Source organism: Corvus moneduloides, chromosome 6 (genome assembly GCF_009650955.1).
Source record: "Corvus moneduloides isolate bCorMon1 chromosome 6, bCorMon1.pri, whole genome shotgun sequence".
Lineage (NCBI taxonomy): Eukaryota > Metazoa > Chordata > Aves > Passeriformes > Corvidae > Corvus > Corvus moneduloides.
The window spans coordinates 57304516-57326695 of record NC_045481.1 but is presented as its reverse complement, the minus strand read 5'-3'; the positions used below and the strand labels follow the sequence as shown (position 1 = coordinate 57326695).

Below are 22180 nucleotides of genomic sequence, written 5' to 3'. Positions count from 1 at the left end.
TTCTGTCCAATAGAAGTGCTTTTCCTATAACTTGTCAGGTCTCGTGTTTTGTAGATGGTTTCACAGCAGCCAGCCCTGCATCCCTAACACACACAAGCAGTATCACCAACTTCACAAAATCAGATCCCCAGAAATGGCGAAACTACATCCTACAATTCTGTAATCATGCAAGGCTGATCTACTGCAGCAGAAGTCCTCTTCGAATTGTCTGGCAACAGAAACGGAGGTATTTTTATTTTATGGCCAAGCTTTCTGTGACAAACAGTGCTACCACAGCTTAATTGGCATTTATACAGATATTCAGATCTATAATGATACTAGTGGAAGCCAGAGCTACAGCTGGGGTTGTCTGCATATGGTTACTGCACTCTGGATAGATGATTTGTTCCTTGGAAAAGTCTGTTTTCATAGTAACGTGGTTACAAAGCAGCCTCTCAAGTGCCACTGTGTCGGGAAAGCACATCACAGACAGAAGGTAATGACTGCTGACACCAGACCAGCTTTCCTCTTGTTCCATATAAAAGCCAGCAAACTCTAAATCATCAGTGCAACCACGCCATGTACCTGCCCCCATTGTTCGAGCTTGGCTTTAAGCTGGGAACAAAATCTATCAAAATGCGGTTTCAGAAAAAAATTTACTGTGTGACATGTACAAGTCCAACTGGCTGGTCTGAACAAAACTAAACTGGGATTAAGACTTCAGCAAAGAGCACTTCCTACTAAGGAATAGAGGCCTTGGGAACTACTTCACACTCACAAAAAACCCTCCTCCAACACTCCACCTCCCCTCTCCAAACAAAAGAAAAATCTGGGCTGGGATGGTCTTGGAATTGTTCCTGCCCTGGCATTTTGGCACACACCCTTAAGAAGGAAGATTACAGTAAACAAGCCATAAAATACTGTTTGTCTAACATTTGCCAAAACTATAGCCTGTGTATTTTAGCCTGGAAATCCAGTTTGTCTCTCAAATGGCCTTTCAGTTATCTATTGGTTATCATTGGTTCAAATTACAGTTTTAATGTGAAATCTTTTGTGGGCTTTTAAATTATTTTGTTTCTCCAAGTTAGGATTAGAAAGCTGGTTCGTTCTCATGGTATGATCTTTCTAAATAAAATGTTGTGAGGAACCGAACAGCAGCAAAAGGGCAGATCAGAAAATAAGGATTCCATCCTTAGCTTGGCTATAGGCCATTGGTTTAACTGTAGCTGATCAGCTTGATTTTTGTCCCACAGCTGCTCTAACAGTAAATAGCAGTTATTGGCTTTTTGCTTTCCCTGATTCTTGTTTGACTCAGGCTTCACAGTAAAGGGACACTCTGACCATGGTGGACAAGGAACACTGAGTCAGGAAAGTCTTTGTGCTCCTGGAGTGTAGCTGAGAGCTCCAGCTTTTATTCACATAGCTGACAGTTTGCTCTAGGGCATTATACTAAGAAGAGTAAATTTTATCTGTGACTATCCACTGTGCTTAAGTCTAACTGGTACCTACAGTAGCTCCAGAAAAATCTTAGAACAACAGGTAAGATTTTTTTTTATAAGACATGCCACAAAACTGGAATTCTTTCAACGTACTTCCAGCTACAAGTGATGGGGTGTTCAAGACTTAACACATTACTGGCAACCTAAACATATCTGAAAATCTGGTCTCAATTTGATAATAGAAACACAAATCACAAATAAAAACAAACCATCTGAATTTCATTTTAAACTGATATAGCTCTTGGATTTCAAAGTTTTATATCGAGTATTAATTGATTATGAATAAGCCTATGTATTTTACAGTTTCAAGTCTGCAGAAAATTCAACAGCACTTTGTGCAAGAAGCTGTTCTGTTGATTAGGAGACCGTAATCAATACAATTTAGCTCCTCTTAGGAACTGCCCCTCTCCCAGCCAGAGTTGGGCTTGAGCTTTGTAGTGTCAATAGGATGCTCAAACACACTGTCTCCAAAATTCTCTAGATACCTCCTAACACAAATCCAATAACAGTGTGGTGTTACTGACAAAGCTGCAGTTTGTATCTCACAATAATGCAGATTTTGTACCTGCTTCAGACCTCTTAAAGAATCTACAATAGTGCTCATAAAAAAAGAAAGTTTACATTCTTCCTCCAATTGCAGCAACTCACCAGAAGAGAGAAAATATTTTCCTGAAGTCCTCACACAACAGTGAATGTTGAAAATGCTTGAGCAGAGCATGCAAAACCCTTATACTTGTGGTGCTGTTCCTTTAGTAACTGAGGGCCCTTGGGAACAGACTGACACTACTATGCCACTTCAATATAATGGTAACACAAAAATAGATCTTATTGCAATTTGAGGAAGACTAAGTCTTTTATTTTGTACTTTTAAGTCTATGCTTTCTAGTCTGTTTTTTGGAATATGTTGCTGTTTATCTAAACTCCTAGGACTTTTGCAGTCCCAGCTCCTCAGTTCATAAAAATGACAAGCCCTATGGTACCACTGACATCTACCTAGAGAAGTACTACCTACTGTTTGAGGAAGAGATGAATGTAGGCTGTTCATTCAGTTACCCTGAACTCAGGTACAGGTTTTTGTCACACCCCCTTTCACCTTGAAACCTGTACAAAATAAGTGACTGAACCGTGTAGTAAGAACTGCAGAAAATGCTGCCCAGAAGAAATGAAGGACTCCTCTGATTCTACTCTATAATCAACAAAAAGTAAATGGAGCCTGAGGAAAACAAGAGGTAAACCAAAATGAGATGTATCCTTATAGCCACATCCTAATAGAATCATTACAACACTGGCTGGCTCCTGCCAGGGGTGGAGGCATGGAAAGTGATTACTAGATGGGGAAGAAACAAATCAATATGGATGACTGAAAACTGATTTAGACTACTAAGCTCGCTCAGACTTTTCTTGCATTTTCTCTTGGTTAGGCTGGCAGGAACTGAAGATGAAAATGTTAAAGCCTGACTTAAGCCTTCCATGCTGCACTTAGGCTGCACTCTTGTGCTAGAGTTCCTTTCCCTGCATTTCTGCAGGTCAGGCAGAGCTCTGACAGCTGGAACCCGCCCACAGGGGTGCAGAGGCTGTCCTCTGGCAGCTGACATCCTTATCATCGAGCCTGATCATAACATGATTTTATTTGAGTAGCTAAAGTAAATTAGCTGATGATAGTGCACAAGAGCCTGGTTACTGCAAATGAGGAATCTGCAAGGAAGTGAGGATTAGAATAAAGGAAAGAAAAGACACTTCTTTTACAGTGCATTTCTCTTTCCAGTAAGAAGCTATGATGTTAGGCAAAGAAAAATCAGAATCCCTGCCTGCCTATAACAGCTAGAGAATATCAAACTGAAAAAAGAAGGGGGAGGAAGGGAGAGAAGGGGTGAAAAGAAAATTCCAGAAATGTAATTGAAACACATGTAGTCAAAAAGCAAGGCTGCAAAGAAGGCCCTTGGGTCAGTATAACACAGAATGGAAGGACTACAGAGTTTGGAACTCTTCCTGTGACTTAATTTACAGATAGTTTCCAAAAGCTTCCTTAATAAAATTTGTCTAAGGAGAAAATATTGGTGTCAGTGAGGGGAAAAACTCTGATTCACGGAAAATGGAAAAGAGAAAGGCAGCTTCAACCGGGAGTCAGCCATCAATCTATTTCTTAGACAGAGTCTTGGCAAGACCCATTCTCCTGGTAGAACTTGCCTGGAGTAGACCAGATTGATTCGACAGTCTCTTAGCCTAATAAATGCTTGACCCCAAGGTCTGCTGAATTCACTAAATTCACTATGCAGAGAGAATTGGGAACCAATCACCTCTGGGGAACATCCTGTTCCCCAGCCCTCCCCTGCTAAAGGCCTTGACTGCTTTCAGCCTTATCGAGATGACGAGATGGAAGCTGCTCTCACAAGAAGAAAGGTTAATCGACTACACTGCTGTTAATCAATCACTTGGAAGGATTCAGCACTTATAATAGGTAGGCCCCTCTTCCTGCCAAGAGGTTCTTGCATGTTAACCAAGGACCATCTCCTCCAGCTTGAAGGATGAGTAATAGACAGAAACACAATCCAGAGAGATGCCAGGTGTCTGATCCAGAGCCAGTTGAAGTCGATAGAAAGACTCCTGGTGAGTTCAGTGGGCTTGGACCAGACCCCAGAGAAAGACTTATTACCCAAGCTTTATTCTGCATACATGTATTGAGCTACTTTTAGTAGAGAAACATCCTTGAAAAGAAGCAGATTCATCACACACTTTTGCCTCCCTGTGAAATCAACCTTCTTCAAACCATACTGTGTCCCAGTTACCCTGATTGTCAGAGATGGCTGACATCCAGCAAAGGAAAATTACCTGCCTGTGACAGCACAGACAGACACCTATACATTTCAAAATCTCTAAGGAGTACAAAAAGAAAAAAAGCCAAACTGCTAGTATTTTCCCAGCCTTTTTGTAACTGCTGCTAGCCAAAATGAGAGCTTCCTCAGAAGAGGAAAACTAGATCAATTTCTGAAAGGACAAAAGAAAACTGAGGGAATAAAATTTAAAATACTCTGGGCATGGAGGAGAGAAGCTCAGTGCTGAACCACCAGCAAGGTGAAGCTGACAGAGCCTGAGAGAGATAAAAATACGAAGAGAAAACCCAGGGTTAGACAGTGCCCCTGAAGACTTACTTCTGTAAGTTTACAGCCACATTTAGCACCAACACCAACTGATGACAAAGAAGTGACAATCCTTGATGCATCTAAATGGAAGGAGGAAGTCTTAGCCTGTGGTTACAAATGCAGGCCTTGCAGAACCACTTAGTTACACACCTGCTGCAGCATGCAGCCAAAAAGCCACATGGCAGAGAGCTGAAACCAAGATTCACACCTTTAGGACATCTGTGGCTACAGGTACCAGTTTAGAGATTATTGCAGAGGCTGCTTCTTCACGGCATTGCTTCTGGTCTTTTCTCACTACCAGTCTTACCCAAGGCAGACTCCTGGATGCACTTCCACTACCAACCACTCACTTTGCTGCCTGAAGTCTGCTCAAATCCTGGAACAAACCTGTTGGCTTGGAATTTTTGCTTTTGGAATAACCCAATTCTTGTTAAGAGGCAGAGACATGATAGACTGGTGCCATGGACTGTACCTGCTGTAGCTAGTGAAGAGATGCCAGGTCCTCCACAAGGCTGGAGAGCAACACAGATACAGTGGCTATTCTCTGTTCATCTGAAAGTTCATGGCACTACAAAGCATCTGAGGCTGTGGGTGTTTCCTCCTTATGCAGTGACAACAAGCAACGGATCAGTGAAACAGAATAATCAAAGGCGTGCCACATACATGAATTCTATGTGCTCCAAGAATTGCTTTCTCCAAGGAAGAACAGCCATCTCAAAAGTTCTCTGCCAGTAAACAGCTGTGGTTGTCAAAACCCATTTCCTAGTCTTCTCACTGCTAGCTGAAAAAAGTCCACAAGATAGATCCTGCATCTACATCCAAAAGTAAGGACTAATATTGGATGACCTTTCTTCCTTTGGCTCAATGGACAAAATAACCAGCACTGCAAGCAAAGAGAGGCAGATATCATTAAAGAGTGAAAGTACCTATCTATTTCATAAGGAAACCTGACAATAAATTCCACATACAGAACAAGAACTAGATTTAAGAGGTACAGCAGCTTCTTCCCCAAAAAAGACTTTAGTATAGTAGCCTTATAAATCTGAAGATTTCAGCCAACTCCACAGATATGGGTCATGCATGTTGCATCAAAATACAGTGGCCCTCTAAGTTGTACTCTTGGATTTGTTTGTCTATAAACATTGTATCAAAATAACGACAAAAGTTAACAACCTGCTAAGATAAATGGGGATACTCTGTCTCTCTCCAGGTCTTGTGAACGGTACTGCGGATGCAGATTCATGAAAACTGTGCCTTATTTTCTCGTGTTTGAAACTGGGTTTTTGCAGCCATACCTTCTGTTTTGGAACAAGACTGTTATTATCTATATAACTGTATGCAGCAACACCAGCAGGCCCTGCAGTGTTTGTCATTCCACTGGCATACACAGAACCACACTCCCCTGCAATTCCCCTGCCAGTGGTGGATCCCGCTGTAGCCACAAAACTGACAAGAGATCCACATAAAAAGTGATGTATTTCACCTATTGACTATTCATTTTTTAACCCAGAGTGGATGAGCATAAGACACCTGCAGCTCGGTGCTAATGACCAAGTGAGGAAGTACAAAGGTTACTGCCTGATCATTTCTTCCTCGTGTCATTTGGAATAGTGTCCTACAAGGCTTAATAGCACAAACTTGGTCACACTGAACTGCAGCACCTAAAGACAAAATCCCTTCTGTCTGAAAGGAATGGAGAGATGGATGGAAGAGAAACAGAAGGGAAACTCTGAGTGCTTTATCGACCCAACTGACATCTGATGAATGGTCTGCAATATAAATTTATTGAGAAATAGAAAACTTTTTACTTACCCTTATCATCACTCCCCAAAATTGTTCATTCCACAAAAAAACACATAATTCCCTTGAACCACGTATTTAAAAATCTTGCAATTTTATTTGCATATAAAGGCCGCTAGATATAATATCACAATAAATTTAAAGAAACAACTGCTTTTCTAAATTCCATTAACAAGGTAACATAAAACAGAACAAAGCTCAATAGCATTTACAGTGGTGGAACAGAAATAACTATCTGCAACAATATTTTGTGCTAGTGAGATTGCATTTACACACAGTGCAAAATAAGAAAAAGGAAATAAAAAAGACAAGAAGAATATTTAAATATAAAGGACAACTAAGCCTTATTTTATTTAGGCTTGATTGTATCCATTTGACTCTATACATGCCTGAACTACAACAAAGATTTAACTCAGGCTCTTAAAGGCCTTGAGCACTTGGAAAAATGTGTCACATCCTTCATAATTTAGATGTGCTGTACAGCATAATTTTGCAGATGCTATACTGGCAATATTAAATCCTAGCTTAGTTATAATGCACAAAAAATACATATATATATAAATTCATATTTAAAAGGAGTCCGCATTTACAATTTTTTTTTTTACTGCATGAAATACCTGCTCTTTGCAGCTTTCACCCCCAGTCTTTTAAAGCTAAAATAATTTAAAAAAGAAACAATAGAAGGTAGATATCACATACAGGCTGTGGCTATCTAGATCAGTCTTTATAAAGCAGGTAGAGACAAACAACTGAGAAGTCTATTCTCCCCTTGCTGCATTCTACCATGGATAGAAACAAATTTAAGTACATGCACACATATCAAGAGGTAAATGGACCCCAAAACATTGTTTGTGCTGCTAAAAAAAATTGATATAAATGGAGATTAAAAGCTAACATTTAAACCTAGGGAAAAAGAAGACACTTAAAAAAACCCCGACAATAACATAAGTTGTGCAAATTTGGGTGTTTTTAAATGCTGCCTATTTTTTATCTTATAATATAATATTAAAATAAGGTCTCTCACTTATTAAAAGAAAGCTTGGCTGTCCTTTTGAGAACACTATAACAATTTACAATGGCAAATTTATTGAAAAACAAAATTCATTTTACAAATTCACAATGCTTTATCAATTTAAAATGAATGCTGCATTTCCAAAAAGCACAACCTCTAACTTTTCTTCTTGTTTCTTTTGCACCAGCAATTTACAAATAAAAAAAAAAACCCCAAACCCCACCCCAAAACAAAAACCCCCGTGGTTCCCCCAAAATCCCCCCTAGCCCCTATTTTGAAATAAACATGTAACTGAATGTAAGTTTCGTAATTAGAAAATGGCAGTTTATAGACCTTCCCCAGTTCCAAATGTGCAGTAGTGCTTCAGGATCCTTGAGGGGTTGGAAGGTCAAATATGATGGGAGGGTTGGTGGGCTGGAAGCTGACTGTGCACGTGGAGGCGTTGATGTAGGTGGTGTAGCCGTCGGTCATGATGCCATAACCTGTGGGGACAACGGGGCACGCTCACTGCCAGGGACACACGGGGCAGCCGCACCCCAACGCTGCTGGGGGATCCATGCTTTGCAATGAAAGCAAATTAACCCCTTCAAAGTGATACCAGCTCTTGAGAGCTGCCACAAAAGCTTGACTGAAAGAAATACACAGTACTGTGTTTGAAGTAAGAACGGGTGCTTCTGGTTTACGTACAACTATTTCTCCCGCTCCCGGAAAATCCTCTGTTGCAACTGGGTATGGCAGAAACTCAAACCACACATGTTCTTTTTCTAATTACTTAATTAGTGAGCTATAGTTTGCATGCCTGTCATGTCTGTCAGAAGTAAAAGACAATTCAGAAGCAGAAGATTTAGAAGTAACTTTGGTTTATCCTAAACACCCCCTCTCTGGGCAATGACCTGAGCTCTGTCATCTCTCACGTGCTAGCCCTTATCACCCAGTTCCTCATCCTAGCACTGCCGAGCTGATGCTCACACTGGCTTCTGAGACCTCAGGAACTCATCAGCAGGTTAAAAATATACACATGCACATACTCAGATGCTGCCCAGAGGAGCTGTGTCTGCCCCATTCATGAAGTGTTCAAAGCCAGGCTGGACAGGGCTCGGAGCAACCTGGTCTAGTAGAAGGTGTCCCTGCCCATGGCAGAGGGTTTGGAATGAGATGATCCTTAAGGTCCCTTCCAACCCAAACTATTCTATGACTCCATTATTTAATTTATATATATATGTATATATATACTTAAAAAATTTTTTATAGAAGTGTGAGCATTTTCAGCTGACATCCACAAAAAGCTAACAAAGAAGCTTGAAAACATCTAGGAAGTATTTGGCCCTAAATGTACTTAAAAAAAAAAAATTGAAAAAAAAAACTCCAGAGTTTCATGGATGAAGAGAGCTTCCTACTGCAAACCTACAGAGGAAAAATGTTTTTCTTTTAAACCATTATGATACAGTACAGATCACTGCTGTCTGAAAACCAAGATAAATACAGCTACCCACAGTGCCTATCAGAAAGAATAATCACTTCTGAATTGCTGCACTGTCCACCTGTATTACTTTATTTATTTAGACTGGCAATTTTGATTTAGATCATCTCATGGTGGGGAAAACCTTGTTTGTGGTTGTTTTGCTTATCAACCAGGGGGAAAAAACCTACATCACCAAAATGTGTGAATAGCCTCTGTTGGTTCACGGGAATGCGGCGCCTGTTCATCTCAGCTGGAGTTGGATAAAAATTAATTGCACTATAAGATAATTCTCTTAACACTTTGCTATTTCTTCCTGTACTGAAACAAGGCATTCTTATGTCTTCTGTGTAAGTACTGGAAAGGATTTTTTGTTGGTATTCTTATAAGAATTTATTTGAATGTTCACTTTTAATATGTGCTGCCACCTTTCCTCAGGATTTAAATGTAGGGTGCTGCATGTGGTTCCTTGGTGCTTTCTCATAATAATGGTCTTGTACATCCAGACACCCTCCTCTCCCACCCTTAGCACTATTACAACCAGAAGTTTCACCACCTAATGTGCCTACAAAGGCTGTAGACAATTTACACATTTTAGCTGGAAGTCTTGCTATATTCATTTATTTTTAATATTCACAGACTAATATTTGTACAAAATACCCAATCTTTTCCTGGGTGCATTAAAGGGCTGTTATTTATGCCTCTATGCAGAAGGTCATGTCAGTATTCCCAGTATAAACTCTTTATTTACAGATGCCAGGCATGGAAATCATTGTATGAAGTCACAAGGGCTTCAGAAAAACCAACACCACTAGCAGAGAAAGCTGTCCTTTTTTTTATTTTTCTTTTATGGAGTCCTTGAAATCTTTAGGCCTATGAAGAACCTAGTTAGAGACAATGGAGAAACCTCCAGGGGGGAGAATATAAAACATTTAATGTGTAATTTTGAGTTCTAGGGTCATGAAGTCTTACACTCTCTCTCAGGCAGAACTCCTAGTGTTTGTCTCTCAGCCACATGAAAGCTACAAAATCGTATTAAATATTTAAGTATCTCCAGAATGTATTTAATCTCTCAGTCTTTTCCACTGCCACAAACTGAGCTCATTGTTTCTGAAGCTTCACACTCTGCCTGTCCTGGCACTGACAGAGGGGTAATATCTCTTCTAAAACATGAGACTCCTGGAGGGTAACACAGAGCACAGACTGTATTACAGGGTGCTTTTAGAAATGTATGCACTGTGACTTCTGGCAGTGTCTCCTCCTGGTGCCTGAGTCAAGATGCCCTCCTTTCTGCTTCTCCTTATACCCTGAAGGAGGTGAGCAGAAACAGCAAGTTGTCTTCACGTTCGTTTTTTCTCTAGCACCTTTCTTAGCTCCTGTACTTGGAGTAATGGGGATAATTTTCATTTTGGCTTGCAAGTGTGGGGAATCTCATCTGTTTCTCTAACCAAGTTTGTCAAGATTTGAATTGCTTTCAAATAACCTGTATAGAACAACCTTTGCACAGTGAAAGATGTAGGTGGCTAAATGTAGCACACATTCCTGAAACAGTCTGTTTTAATTCTGGAATAAATTTACAAAGTGCTGTGCATGCAACCACTTCCCTGAACTCCTTCCCTACTTTAATCCAATATACCATTATCCTTTGCAATACACCATCAAAATGTGCTTCTTGAAATCTGAGATGAAACAGGGAATAGTACTGCTCCTTACCTTCATGAATCCCACCAAAGACATGGAGTTTGGGCCTTACTCGCCTCTGCACTGTGTTCAACAGCTCCACACAACCCACTCTCTGCAGCTCCTTCGGAACCCAGTCTCGAAAACCTGAAGGCACAATGCAATCAATACTGTTAATTTTCTCTATTCAGGTAAGGTTTCACATAGTCTTTCAGGAAGTCATAATTCACACAGGGTTTATTACATTATCTCTAGTCATAACCTCTCCATTAAAGCACACAATGGCTTTTAAGAAATGTTTCACTGTCACTTTGTCTTCCTTAAGATTTCCTCCCTCCATCTGCATTAATATTTTTCTGGATGTGATTTGGTTTTTTAAACTATAGGTTTAAACTCATCTTCCACCTTGAAACCCAGGGACATTTATTCCTGGCACTGCTGCAGATTTTTCTTCCCTTTCCCCAGCTCTTAGAGGAGTCAGCTTCTAACTATGTGGTCACTCCAGAAATGAAACAGCTCAGGAAGATGAGCTGAGCTATGACACAATACAGCTGCCACCCCAAAGACTTAAAATACAGACTCCTGCAACTTCCAGAGGACCATGGTCTGCAAGCATCAGGTTACTTCTGAGCCCTTGTCACCGACCCCAAGCAATGCAGCAAAACAGCTTCCAACAAGCCAGTGCTAATTGACTATATTGCCACTTGGTCCTACAGATAATACAGAAACGTGTACAAAACCTGACATTAGTCCTTACAGGAGTCTGCTGCCTGGACTAGCACAGAAAAGGATCAGCAGGGCAAGGTGAACGAGGAGGAGTAAAAGGGAAATCAGGAGCCACATCCAACTGTAGCACATGCTACTGACTTCAGCATAATTACAGCCTGTGCTAAGCTAATTCCAGGTAGTAAAGACATGCTGGGACATCAACTTGGCTAAATTTTAGAGTGACCAAGGAGTCCAGTTACAGCTCTACCTCCCTTAATATTTACTTAATAAGTAAACAAGTAAACATTTATTTAAAAAGCAGTATTTTGTCAATATTACCATGCAGGCTGAGACTTAGAGCCCCTCATTTTAGGCACAGTACTGACACCTAATCTGTGTCTGTAGTTAAGATACAGTGCCAACCTTTTGAAATTGAACTTCATTATTTCCTTCAAACATAAAATTTAAGCACGCTTATTCAATTAAAGCACTCATTAGTGTCTGCAGCGTCACAGTATTTCTGTATGAACCCAATTCAGAGCAGATGGATAAACAACCCATTTAAAACAGCACCCATGAAACATTATAAACACACTTGCAGGGCTTTTTTTGCTTCTTTGGGAAAATTAAGCGATTAAGAGAGCGCTATTCAAGGCCCTGGTTTGCAATATCTGGTGGCTCCACTGTCAGGGGATGCTGTGTCACTGCTTTAACACAGCAGCACGCTGGGAGCTCCAGGAAGGTTAAAGGGAATTTGCTGATCATCTTACAACATTCTCTAAGTGGTATTAAAAAACTAACCAGAATATAAAAGGATCAGTAAGTACATTGGTCAAAAACTTTCTGGACGTTTTTTCACCTTAGCTTTGCTCAGATTGCTGACTCTTAACTTAATTGTGGTAAAAAACAGAAGCATGCATCAATTCCTGACTCCACGGTCACCAAGAAGCTCTATGAGAACACTGAGCCAGCCTGGAAGCACTTAAAGTGCTGGTTTATAATGGCACCTTGCAATTCTGAGGAGATTTTTCTGTATTCACTATCATGAGTATAGTACGTGACTGTGATTCAGTGACTTCCTGTGATTGTGTGATCTGACCCCTTGGATTGCAAGAGCTTACCAAAACCCTGACCAAATCACTCTTCTCACAGTAAGGGTAATGAGGAGACCGCCACACTTCCTCATCCTGGTAAGTCATATTTATAAAAGGCTCAGTTGTTGTAAACCCAACTGAAATACTTAAAATACAGCCCCAGACTGCTTGCCACATGTGTCTTAAAGAAAAGCAGTAAATAAGATGTGATGCTACCTTGTGGGTAGCAGGATGGAGAAAGGATAGTGGGGCTTTCCAAACAGTTTTAGTGTGGGCTTTAACAACTTCAGATATGCCAAAACTGAGTACCCCTGCCCCTGCTGAATGAGTATCCTGGTGTCTTTCTGAGACTATCAGAGCTTAGTTTAGATCTTAAGAGTTAAAACGGAGATCAGTGAATGACTTATATTGACAAGACAAGCAAAATTCAACTAAATGAGAAACTTCAGCTATCTAATGAAGAAACAAATTATGCATTCATAGACTGGTGCTCACCTGTCATTAGATCAAGTAAGGAACAATTATCTAAGAACATAATTTCATTCCTTCCCAAATTTTTTATAAGCCAATTAATACCTTTAAAACTATTCTTATATATTCCAAGTTTACAAGGACATTATCAAGGAGAATACGTGACTACATAGTTCTAAACTCTTGACTGCTACTCTCAAACCTTAAAATAACATGACACTGTAGTGAGAAAAGGTTTCAAAAGTTTTAGTCAATCTCTAAAAAATCATATGGGATTGGAAACTGGTTGTCAGATGAATAGTATTCTTAAATAAAATGTCAAACTATAATGGTTATAGAGTCAGGTAGTTGATCTTACCTAGCTTGAATTTAATAAAAAAATTCAAGGTTTTTTTTTATGGAAACTCAATAGATCAGCTAAGCCTAATCATCATTTTCCACTTCTTTCAAAAAGGTTTTTAATCCATAGTTTTGAGTTGGGGTGCAATTACAGTATCTCATAGCATTATTAACTTTGCTTATTTTGAAAGTAAAATTCTCATGCAAAAAGTCACACAGAACTTTTGTTTCACTTACCAAGGGGAGGTCCATGTGTCATTAGTATATCAATTCCCTCAGGAATAAGGTTCCACTTGTCTAGCAAAGACTGACCTCTGGGTAGATTAAAGCCCCATCCATTAAACCATGGTGTCCTTTGGGGAAAATAAGACAAACTGCATCAGTGTAAAATAAAAATCTCTTCCCTTCTCCAATATTTTTCTGAATTAAAACAATTTCTGTGCTTCAGAGATTACTTGCAAACAGTTTTTTTGAAGGGGATGCCTTAAAACACATTGATTCAAATACATACATATGTTAAAGTATACATTTGAATTTAGTTTAATGTCTGATGTTATTTTGGTTCTTCAAGAGTATTCAGCCCTGGGGGCATTTACTCACTAGAGAGAAAGGAAAAAACGTTAAAATAAAAAAGTCTAAATCTAAAGCTTTTTATCAAAGTTTGGGGATGTTCAAACATAAGAACTCCTTCCCTATGCTAACTACCAAAACAACAAAAAAAAATTTTTGGAGGCAAAAATCAATTTCTCCCAGCACAGGGCAGCAGTCACAGTTCAACAAGATACATGATGTGGCAGCTATAAGCACCATCTGTGCTACGGCATTTCACTAAACTCAGACTTTCTCCTTTTAGCACTTTCAGTACTGGAACACTGTCACCCAACTTGGTTTTGAACCCCTGAGCCTCCTACAGATCTCCACCACACAGTGTTTAGCCTTCCAATGACTTTTAAAAGAGACCTTATAATTTAAAATTCACTTAGTATTTCTTAAGGAAAACTGATACCCTCAGTGTTCTCTACCATGGTGTAGAGCTGTTCTGAGACACTGGGTTATCCACCAACCCAAGCATGTAGCAATGACAAGTACAATTTCTAGGTGTACTTTTTCAACAGATAACTTTTTCAACATATAACCTTTATAATTTTGATACAGGTATATCATGATAAAGCCTTTCCTTATCAAATAAGTACACAAAGCAATTGTTCTGAAGAAATACTGGAATGTTTACATTTGTCACTAATAATGTTTTATACAGCTCTTAGTATTGTACTAAGTTTAAGAGTTTTCATCCATCTGCGTGTTTCCTAAAGCTCAGGCAACAGTTGTACTTTCTTTTCTAGGTAGGATAACCCTGTCCTAGCCCTAGTCATATTTCTAAAACTTCAAGCTACTCCTGAAGTTTTCTGTATGCTGCAGTTCTGAAAAACAGAAAACAAAAACTGGGGGCAAAAACCAAGCACAATCCAACCTTTAAAAAGCCCATACCTGTTAAAAACAGAGACTGTTAGAGTCCTATGTAATTTCATTATGCAATCTGCCTCCTCTACCCACTAAATTATTCATTTTCCCAGCCTCAAATATGCATTTAAGTGGGAATGTCCTGCTGAGATTACATCTCTAATTTTTATTTTTTTATAATCAAAGCATTTTGTTTTCCTGAGACAATAATTTGACCAATGAGGATTACACCCAGTTATATGGATGATCTGCATTCCTGACAATCGGCAGTATGGAAAAACAGCAGGCGCTGCTAATATAGGGGCAGGAAGGTCACTGGTGCCTTTGTAACAAATAATAGACATATCCCATGTAGTCCTGCTGAATAATACTTATACTACACACACACAGGAACTCATTCAAGCCAGCAAACTTCCTGAATGAACACTAACAAAAGATAGGAAAATTAGATGTAGTCAAACATTTTATGTGAGCTATGGGTTCCTCCTGTGCTCAGCCATGAAGCTTCACCTCTCACAGCTGCCTTGCTCTGCACCCACTGAAGCACCCAAAAACCTTCCTGTGTTGTAAAGTAAGGTCGGTGCACCTCACGGGAGGCTTGTAAGCAGCTGAATTAAAACTGAAGGTTGTGTCTTGGCTTTAACTAAACCACAAGAATTTCTGCTTTTCTAGGATTGGCCTTCCTGAAACATGTATCTAAATTTCCTTTCCTATAACATTCCTAGGTTTTAACCTATCAAGATTATTGTAACCTTCAGGGCTGCAGTCAGAAGTTAAAATATCGTTTGGCTAAACATTCAGCTGCTCAAAACAAACAAACACAGAGCTTGGGTCAAACTTTTCACTGTCAATTAATGATTCTTTCCCCACTTGCATTTCTCCTGCAGATAAGACTGTAGTTATTACAACATAGTTAAACCTGAAACATGAAACCACATCTGTGATTGCTCTGGAGCTCTTTGGAGACTACAACCACAGAAAACCTGGATTTGTCTACAGGATTTTTATTTTATTTTCTTCTGAAGCACTCTGGAAAGAGGAGGAGGGGAACCTGAGCTCAGATATATTCCTCATTCACCAACCTCTGTAATTAGCTGTGACTAACAGCCGCCACATGGGAATGCACTTGCAAGAAAACTTTTGAGAAACCTTCCTCATTATGCAGCATGTGCACAAAAAAAGATGGTCAAGTACTTATTTAATATACTAAAGATTTTCATACAAAATGGATAAATCAAAGAAAAGAGCAGGCACACCTGGATTACAGATTTAGGCTGCAGACATTTAAAACGTGAAACAGTGCATATTCTCTGCACCCTGGCCAGGCAAACTGAGGGTCCCTGCCTTTCAGAGGGGGTTCAGGCCTTGCCAAAAAGCCAAGCATGTGTTCAGAACACCACCAAGAAGCCAACAGCTGTGTGGCACGGGCTCAGGTTTAGGTGAGATCACAAGGAAGGTGATCTGATGTTTGCTGTGCTGCACTGAAGATGAGATGGGGTTGATGTGCTGTGAATCCCGTGAGCAGACAGTGAACAGCTGGTTATCCCAGCAAACTTGAAATACCTGCAAGGAAGACAAAGCCTGCTCTGTAGGTGGGTAGGCAGCGTCCTATCATGGGGTATCAGAGAGGGGTATTTTACTCCTGTTAGTGCCTTTTTTTGCATACATAAGGGTTAAATAGAGTCACTGTCAATTTCTAAATAATTTAGAAGAAAAAAATTGTGCAAAGAGTTAGGTGCTTTCTGCAACATATTTTCAAGCTGATGATATACTGTGAGAAACCACTTCCTATCTAGGAAGAGATGTAGATAATGAACTTTGGCTGCACTGTCATGGTTTTATTCCAGTTGGCAACCAAGCACCACACAGCCCTTTGCTCATTACCTCCTGTAGGGTGGGAGAGAGAATCAGAAGGGTGAAACCTCTTACACCCACTCATGGTAAATTGCAATCAAGTGCAAATAATTAATAAAGGCTACTTAGTCATTAGTAGCAATATTTCAGATCTGACCTAATTCCTTTTCCTATGGATCTCTAAGTAAAAGATATCAGTTAATTCCTAAAACTTCATTTTTGAGTATAGCTGGCAAGAGCAGAAAGCTATTGGCTGTTGAATAATGCCACAAGGGAGGCATAGATGGAAAACCCACAGGGCCTGGTAATGAGAGATTACAAATGATTTTGTCATTTTACGTTTGATGGACCAGAACACGTCCTCATACCCGATGGCTGGCGTGTCAGCCCGTGTGCAGGAGAACCTAATTGAGCCTCTGCTCGTCAGAGCCATGCCACACTTCACAGCATCCCTCACATGCCATCAAACCGTCACAGTAATTCCCCATCCCGGCCCACCTGACAGCTCAGCCCTCGCCTGGCTGCAGAGCTTCCTTATCATTTAGGGAGAGCAGCTATGCTGGCACCAGATGTGACACAGGGAATATCCTTATGAAAGGCAGACACCTGGCCCATCCTTACTCTCCTCAGTTCCTCATTTCTACACAGGAATTCCCAGAGATCCCCCTCCACCTGGCATTTTGGAAGCTATATTTTCTGCAATTAAAAGAATGCTTATGCAGGAGGCTGCAAATTATCTTCACACCTTTTGCTGCAAGAGATGCAGACATTACTTGACATAATTCCAGGAAGGAGGGAATGTTAAGCTTCCCAACAAGACTCATCCTCCTTTTACAGGTGCATTGGGAGAACCCCCGGACAGGACACACAAATCCATCTGCTTTTAACAGCAGAGAGCTGCAGCTTCAGCAGGTGATCAGATCTTCCTTCTCCCAAGTAAGCACTGTATGGCTCTATTATTTTACTAATACATTAAAAAAAACCCAAAACAGACCCAAACCAACCCACAACAAAAGCACAGTGATGGAGCATCATTTCAAGACACAAAAAATCACAACTGCTCCTTGGTGCATCCACCTCAGAAGCAACACTATCGCATGAGGAAAGGAGACACAAAGCCACAGCAAATCCATCCAGGTAACACAGAAATATCAGCTCCTTCTGGAACTTTAAAACTTTTAAAGGATGGTAACTCCTACAACCTACTTTCATCTCTTCTCTGACTCATGAATTTAATTACCTGATCCTCCGAGTTCAACAACTCAAAAGGTAAATGTACAATGAGACCTTCTAGATTCAGATTTTCCTCTTAACTCCACCAGTAAATCCATTTATTTCAATAGTTACTTCTAAACAGGATTAGAAAAAATAAATTATCTCATGGGTCTTTAATCCCAAATATTCATTCATTTTTAAGGCTACCCAGTCTCTTAGGAAAGCTTCAATTTTATCCTTAATCCAATGAGTAAAGTGCACAGGAGGCAAAAATCTCAGTCTGTCTCTTGCCACAGGATAGCAGCTGAGGGAGCATCTAAAAGGCATCACAGTGGGAAGCATTTCCACACAATCAGTAACAACAACAACATGCTCTCTGTTCTTATCAGCATTCAAACTGAACACACGGACCTGGCTTACGAGGGAGGGAGGCAGTTCCAGGAGCAGAATGAAAATGGTGGGACAGGACATGGATGTGCACTCCTAGACTGGCTTAGTGCGGGACTGTCCTACAAACACATCCCCAAAGCATCTGTTCCTGTCCTGGGCAAAAGCTGCAGCCTTGCAGTGGAGCAGCAGAGACCAGACTGCAGAGTGACAAAACAGCCACAGACAGTGCCCTTTGTGCAGGGAGAAGGAGAGGCTCTCAGTGCCCTCCCTGGCCTCAAAGGCGCACAGGGGTTTGCCAGGGCCAACCGCGCACACGCGCCCGCTGCCACTCACCCCATGCACGGAGCCCACCGGGAACACACAAACAGGGACAAGGGCAGGGAGGAGAGCCTGTGTAATCAGCCAGACAAAAGACTGAGCGGGGCAAGTGCACAATGGATTGAGGAAGCCCATTTTACAAGAGCTTCTGTAAAGGCTTTGAAACTTGCCTTAGGTGCCACAAAAGTACTTTTTTGGCTAAGCTCCTTTTTATAGTGAAGATTCAAATGCTTTTTCATAATGTAACAACCACCAGGAAATGGTAAAGGCTAAATTGTTTCCTAAATGTGCTCATTATATGCAGTGTTGTGACATCAGTAGTAAGAGGCACAGCCTGCGGGCTCGAGCTGAATGTCATTCCCACTAGCACTTACCTGCTGTGTCTCAGTGTCCCATTTAGAAAGTCAGAATAATAATACAGAATCGAAAGAAGCATCACGGAGCCTGGTTCCTTGGGATTGTGCTTACCCTGCATCTTTAAACAGCTGAAGCTCTCACAAAAGTGAATTATCAGTACTGCAAATATGCTAGCCATGTTACTATATGTACCTCCTTATTACCAACCTGCACTTAAGTCAGGAAGTCTATAAAACATAGTTCTGCTATTTTCACAATGTTAGAAAAATCTCACACCTCAACAGCTGCTGGTTGTTTTGATTGGTTTTGTTTTGCAGTTTTTCTCTCTCTCTTCTACCTTACAGTCTATAACCTCTAAATGCTGGTTATCTAAATGGCAAAGCATTTGAGAAGCACAACCCCCATCTTCCACCATGTTTGGAGGGAAAGAACCCATGCAGTGCCTTTTCCCTAGGAAGCAGTCCTTCACAACAAGAAGCTGCAGAATCACCTCACCAGCCAGCGTGACCTGGCATACTCCTTGCACCAAGTCATTCTCAATTTCTACCTCAGACTGTACAAACTGGTCAGTGCAGGTTTTAGTTTAAACTTCTGTCAGATAGAGATTCATGCCTGGATCTGTGAGAGCTATGAAAGGAAAGAAAAATCCAGGACCTTTACTGCTGCCATACGTCATGTTCCATGGATGTGCTGATCCAGACCAGATTATCACATAAAACAGGACAGGAGCAAGTGCAGCTTTAGCCATCCATACAGCTGGAATGTGGTATATGAAAAGAATTCCCTCCTGCATCTTTCCTCTCTCAGTGTTTGCACATCTCTGCCCTTGCTGCCTCCAGGCTGCCCCAGCTGTTATTGACAGGTAACTGAGCTCTGGTTCCCAAATCTAAAGCCTGCTACCACTGTGGATACCTTTCACTTATTTCTCTTCACTGATGGTCCACACCAGCCACTAACATCTTCTACCCTGTGTCTGGAATGGTTAGTGATCCTTCTTGGCAGAGGATTGTCCATTCAGTTCACATGTTTTGTGTTAACAACACAAGAACACTACAGACAGTATTTAGGAAAATTCATCTGTGGGGAAGATGTGTTTTAATAAAAAGAAAACCAAAAGAAATTGAGTAAAGAAACACATAAAAATACACCAGGGTTTAAGAAACTTGAGAGCAAAGGAGCAGACAGGCAGGAGGTTGAAACACCAGTAATGTCGCAGAGCATCACAAGACACTGAGGACAGCAGGACACAGAGCATGGGGCTCCCAGAGGACAGTGGTAAAGAACACACAATGAAGCAGAGGAGTGGGCACCTCCAGGAAGCCAGTGGGTACTGGAAAGGAGAGGAAGGGAGTAGATGAATTTCTCAAATTTATCATCCAGACTTTGCTTAAGTATCTGAATTGCTCATCAAAGAGGAAATTTCCTCTAAACCTTCTGAGGCTTTCCAATCCCTAACTGCATTGTAATTATTTTATTTAGGGCTTTACTTAATGAGATCTGGGAGATATTTTAATCTCCCAAAAATATGAAAATAATTCAAACTTGACTCAAGGGCTAATTTCATTCTACTTTTAAGAAGAACAGAATTACAAAGGCCTACTAATAGAAGCAAGAATTAGACCTTACATATTTCTGTGCTGCGTATAGTTGGGGATGGCTTGAAGGATAGACCTGGTTTAAGTTAGGACCAGCCTCAAACGGATCCATACATTAAGCAACTGTGTTTCCCCACGTGGCAGTGGTGTTGGACTGTGGCAGCAGCTCAGACCTATGGAGTACCATCCTGGACTGACTTGTAGAATTGCTTCTCATTCTAGAGAGAGCACATTTACCCCTTCATTCCCATACTGCACCCCTGTGCAGGGTACATGTGCCCTTGAAGCGTCAAAGGATGCTGCAGTACTGAAAAGAACTTAAATGACTCAAGTTCTTATGGTAAAATTTTGTGGTCTTCATAAAAACACAGAGAATCTTAAAATATCTGTCTAAAGGAGGAGCTCTCTGGTCCTGAAGCTCACCACAACATAAATTGAGTGTCTGTTCCAAGGGACATGCCAGGGGAAAGAGGAAACAAAATAAAAAAACAGCAGCTGTCTGAAATATCGACTCAATTTTGCTCAACAACTGTGCATGTTAAAGAATGATGCTTGGATGCTTCATTTCTTATAGTAAGCATGATCATAATAGGCTAGTTATACCACATCTTAAATTAATTTTCTACATTCCTCTTACTATCTGTGCAGGAAATGTAAATTGACAAAGCTTCCACCCCAGGTCAGTCTGGGAGAGGCTTTTACTAGCTTCTGTGATGACAACACACATTAAAGTTGAGCAAAAAAAAAAAAAGAGTAGAGACCTCTCCCCCAACACACACTTAATAGTGCATATTTTCAATCCACTGGAGTAGTCTGTGTGTTTGACATGTAAAAAAGCAAAATCTGAACAGGTCTAATTAAACCGAGTAGTTTCTGTTGAATATTTTATGTATTTGTAAAAGCAGCATTTGGAAAATATTAACAGAAACATGTCTGCTTTTAAAACAAGTAAGCTACATTTCAGTGAATTATGAAAGAAATGTTTCCAGATATAAGTCAGTATAACAAATAAAACACTCCAAAGTAGTTATGTCAACCTGCCCTATTAGTGAAATTGGATCTTGCTCCTAAGAAACAGCCTCTAGATATTTAATTATTTGGAATGCTCCTTAAAACAGAATTCTTTAGCATTGATAAGTCTTTGTAGCTCCTCCAAAAGGCTGTGAGGGTCAGCAGATGTGATAGCTTGTTCATTAATTAATGCCACAGACCAGAGGAATTCCAGATACATATTTTTATGTAGTGTTTCAGCACCCTTATATATGGTTATATATCTGCAGCCTGTACTGCTCCTAATATATGTAAACCTTTAATGAGACCTACAGGAAAGGTGTGTCCTCCCCGTGAGGATGAATTTTGGCCAGGGACTCCCTAAGAGCCACCAAACAAATGCACCAATTCATTGGTACTCAGAGGGCCACCACCCCCCATGCACCAGTCACACAGTATCTTGAGTTGGAACGGACTCACAAGGATCATCAAAATCCAGCTCTTGGCCTGGTACAGGACACCCCAAGAATACCATCATGTGTCTGAGAGCATTCCTGAACTGTGTCAGGCTTGGTGCTGGGACCACTTCCCTGGGCAGCCTGTTCCAGTGGCCAACCACTCCCTGGGTGAAGAACCTTTTCCTGATATCCAACCTAAACCTCCCCTGACTCAGCTTCAGGATATTCCCTTGGGTCCTGTCAGTGGCTACCAGAGAGCAGGGATCAGTGCCTGCCCCTCCTCTTCCCCTCATGAGGATGCTGAAAACCATGATGAGGTCTGACCTCAGTCTCCTCTCCTCCAGGCTGAACAGACCAAGTG

At 40.7% G+C, this 22180-nt stretch overlaps 1 protein-coding gene across 4 annotated transcripts in view; it reads right to left on the bottom strand.

The window, feature by feature from the left end:
• Window positions 1-6478: 6478 nt before the first annotated feature.
• MPPED2 (metallophosphoesterase domain containing 2) overlaps window positions 6479-22180 on the bottom strand; it is a 107011-nt gene continuing 91309 nt past the window's right edge. For all 4 annotated transcript variants that reach the window (XM_032112628.1, XM_032112629.1, XM_032112631.1 and 1 more), the window contains exons 5-7: window positions 13419-13534; window positions 10603-10716; window positions 6479-7912 (exon numbers count right to left, since the gene is read on the bottom strand). In XM_032112628.1, the coding sequence (XP_031968519.1) occupies window positions 7794-7912; window positions 10603-10716; window positions 13419-13534 (349 nt within the window). In that variant the 3' untranslated portion in view covers window positions 6479-7793. The remainder of the gene's footprint in view (window positions 7913-10602; window positions 10717-13418; window positions 13535-22180) is intronic.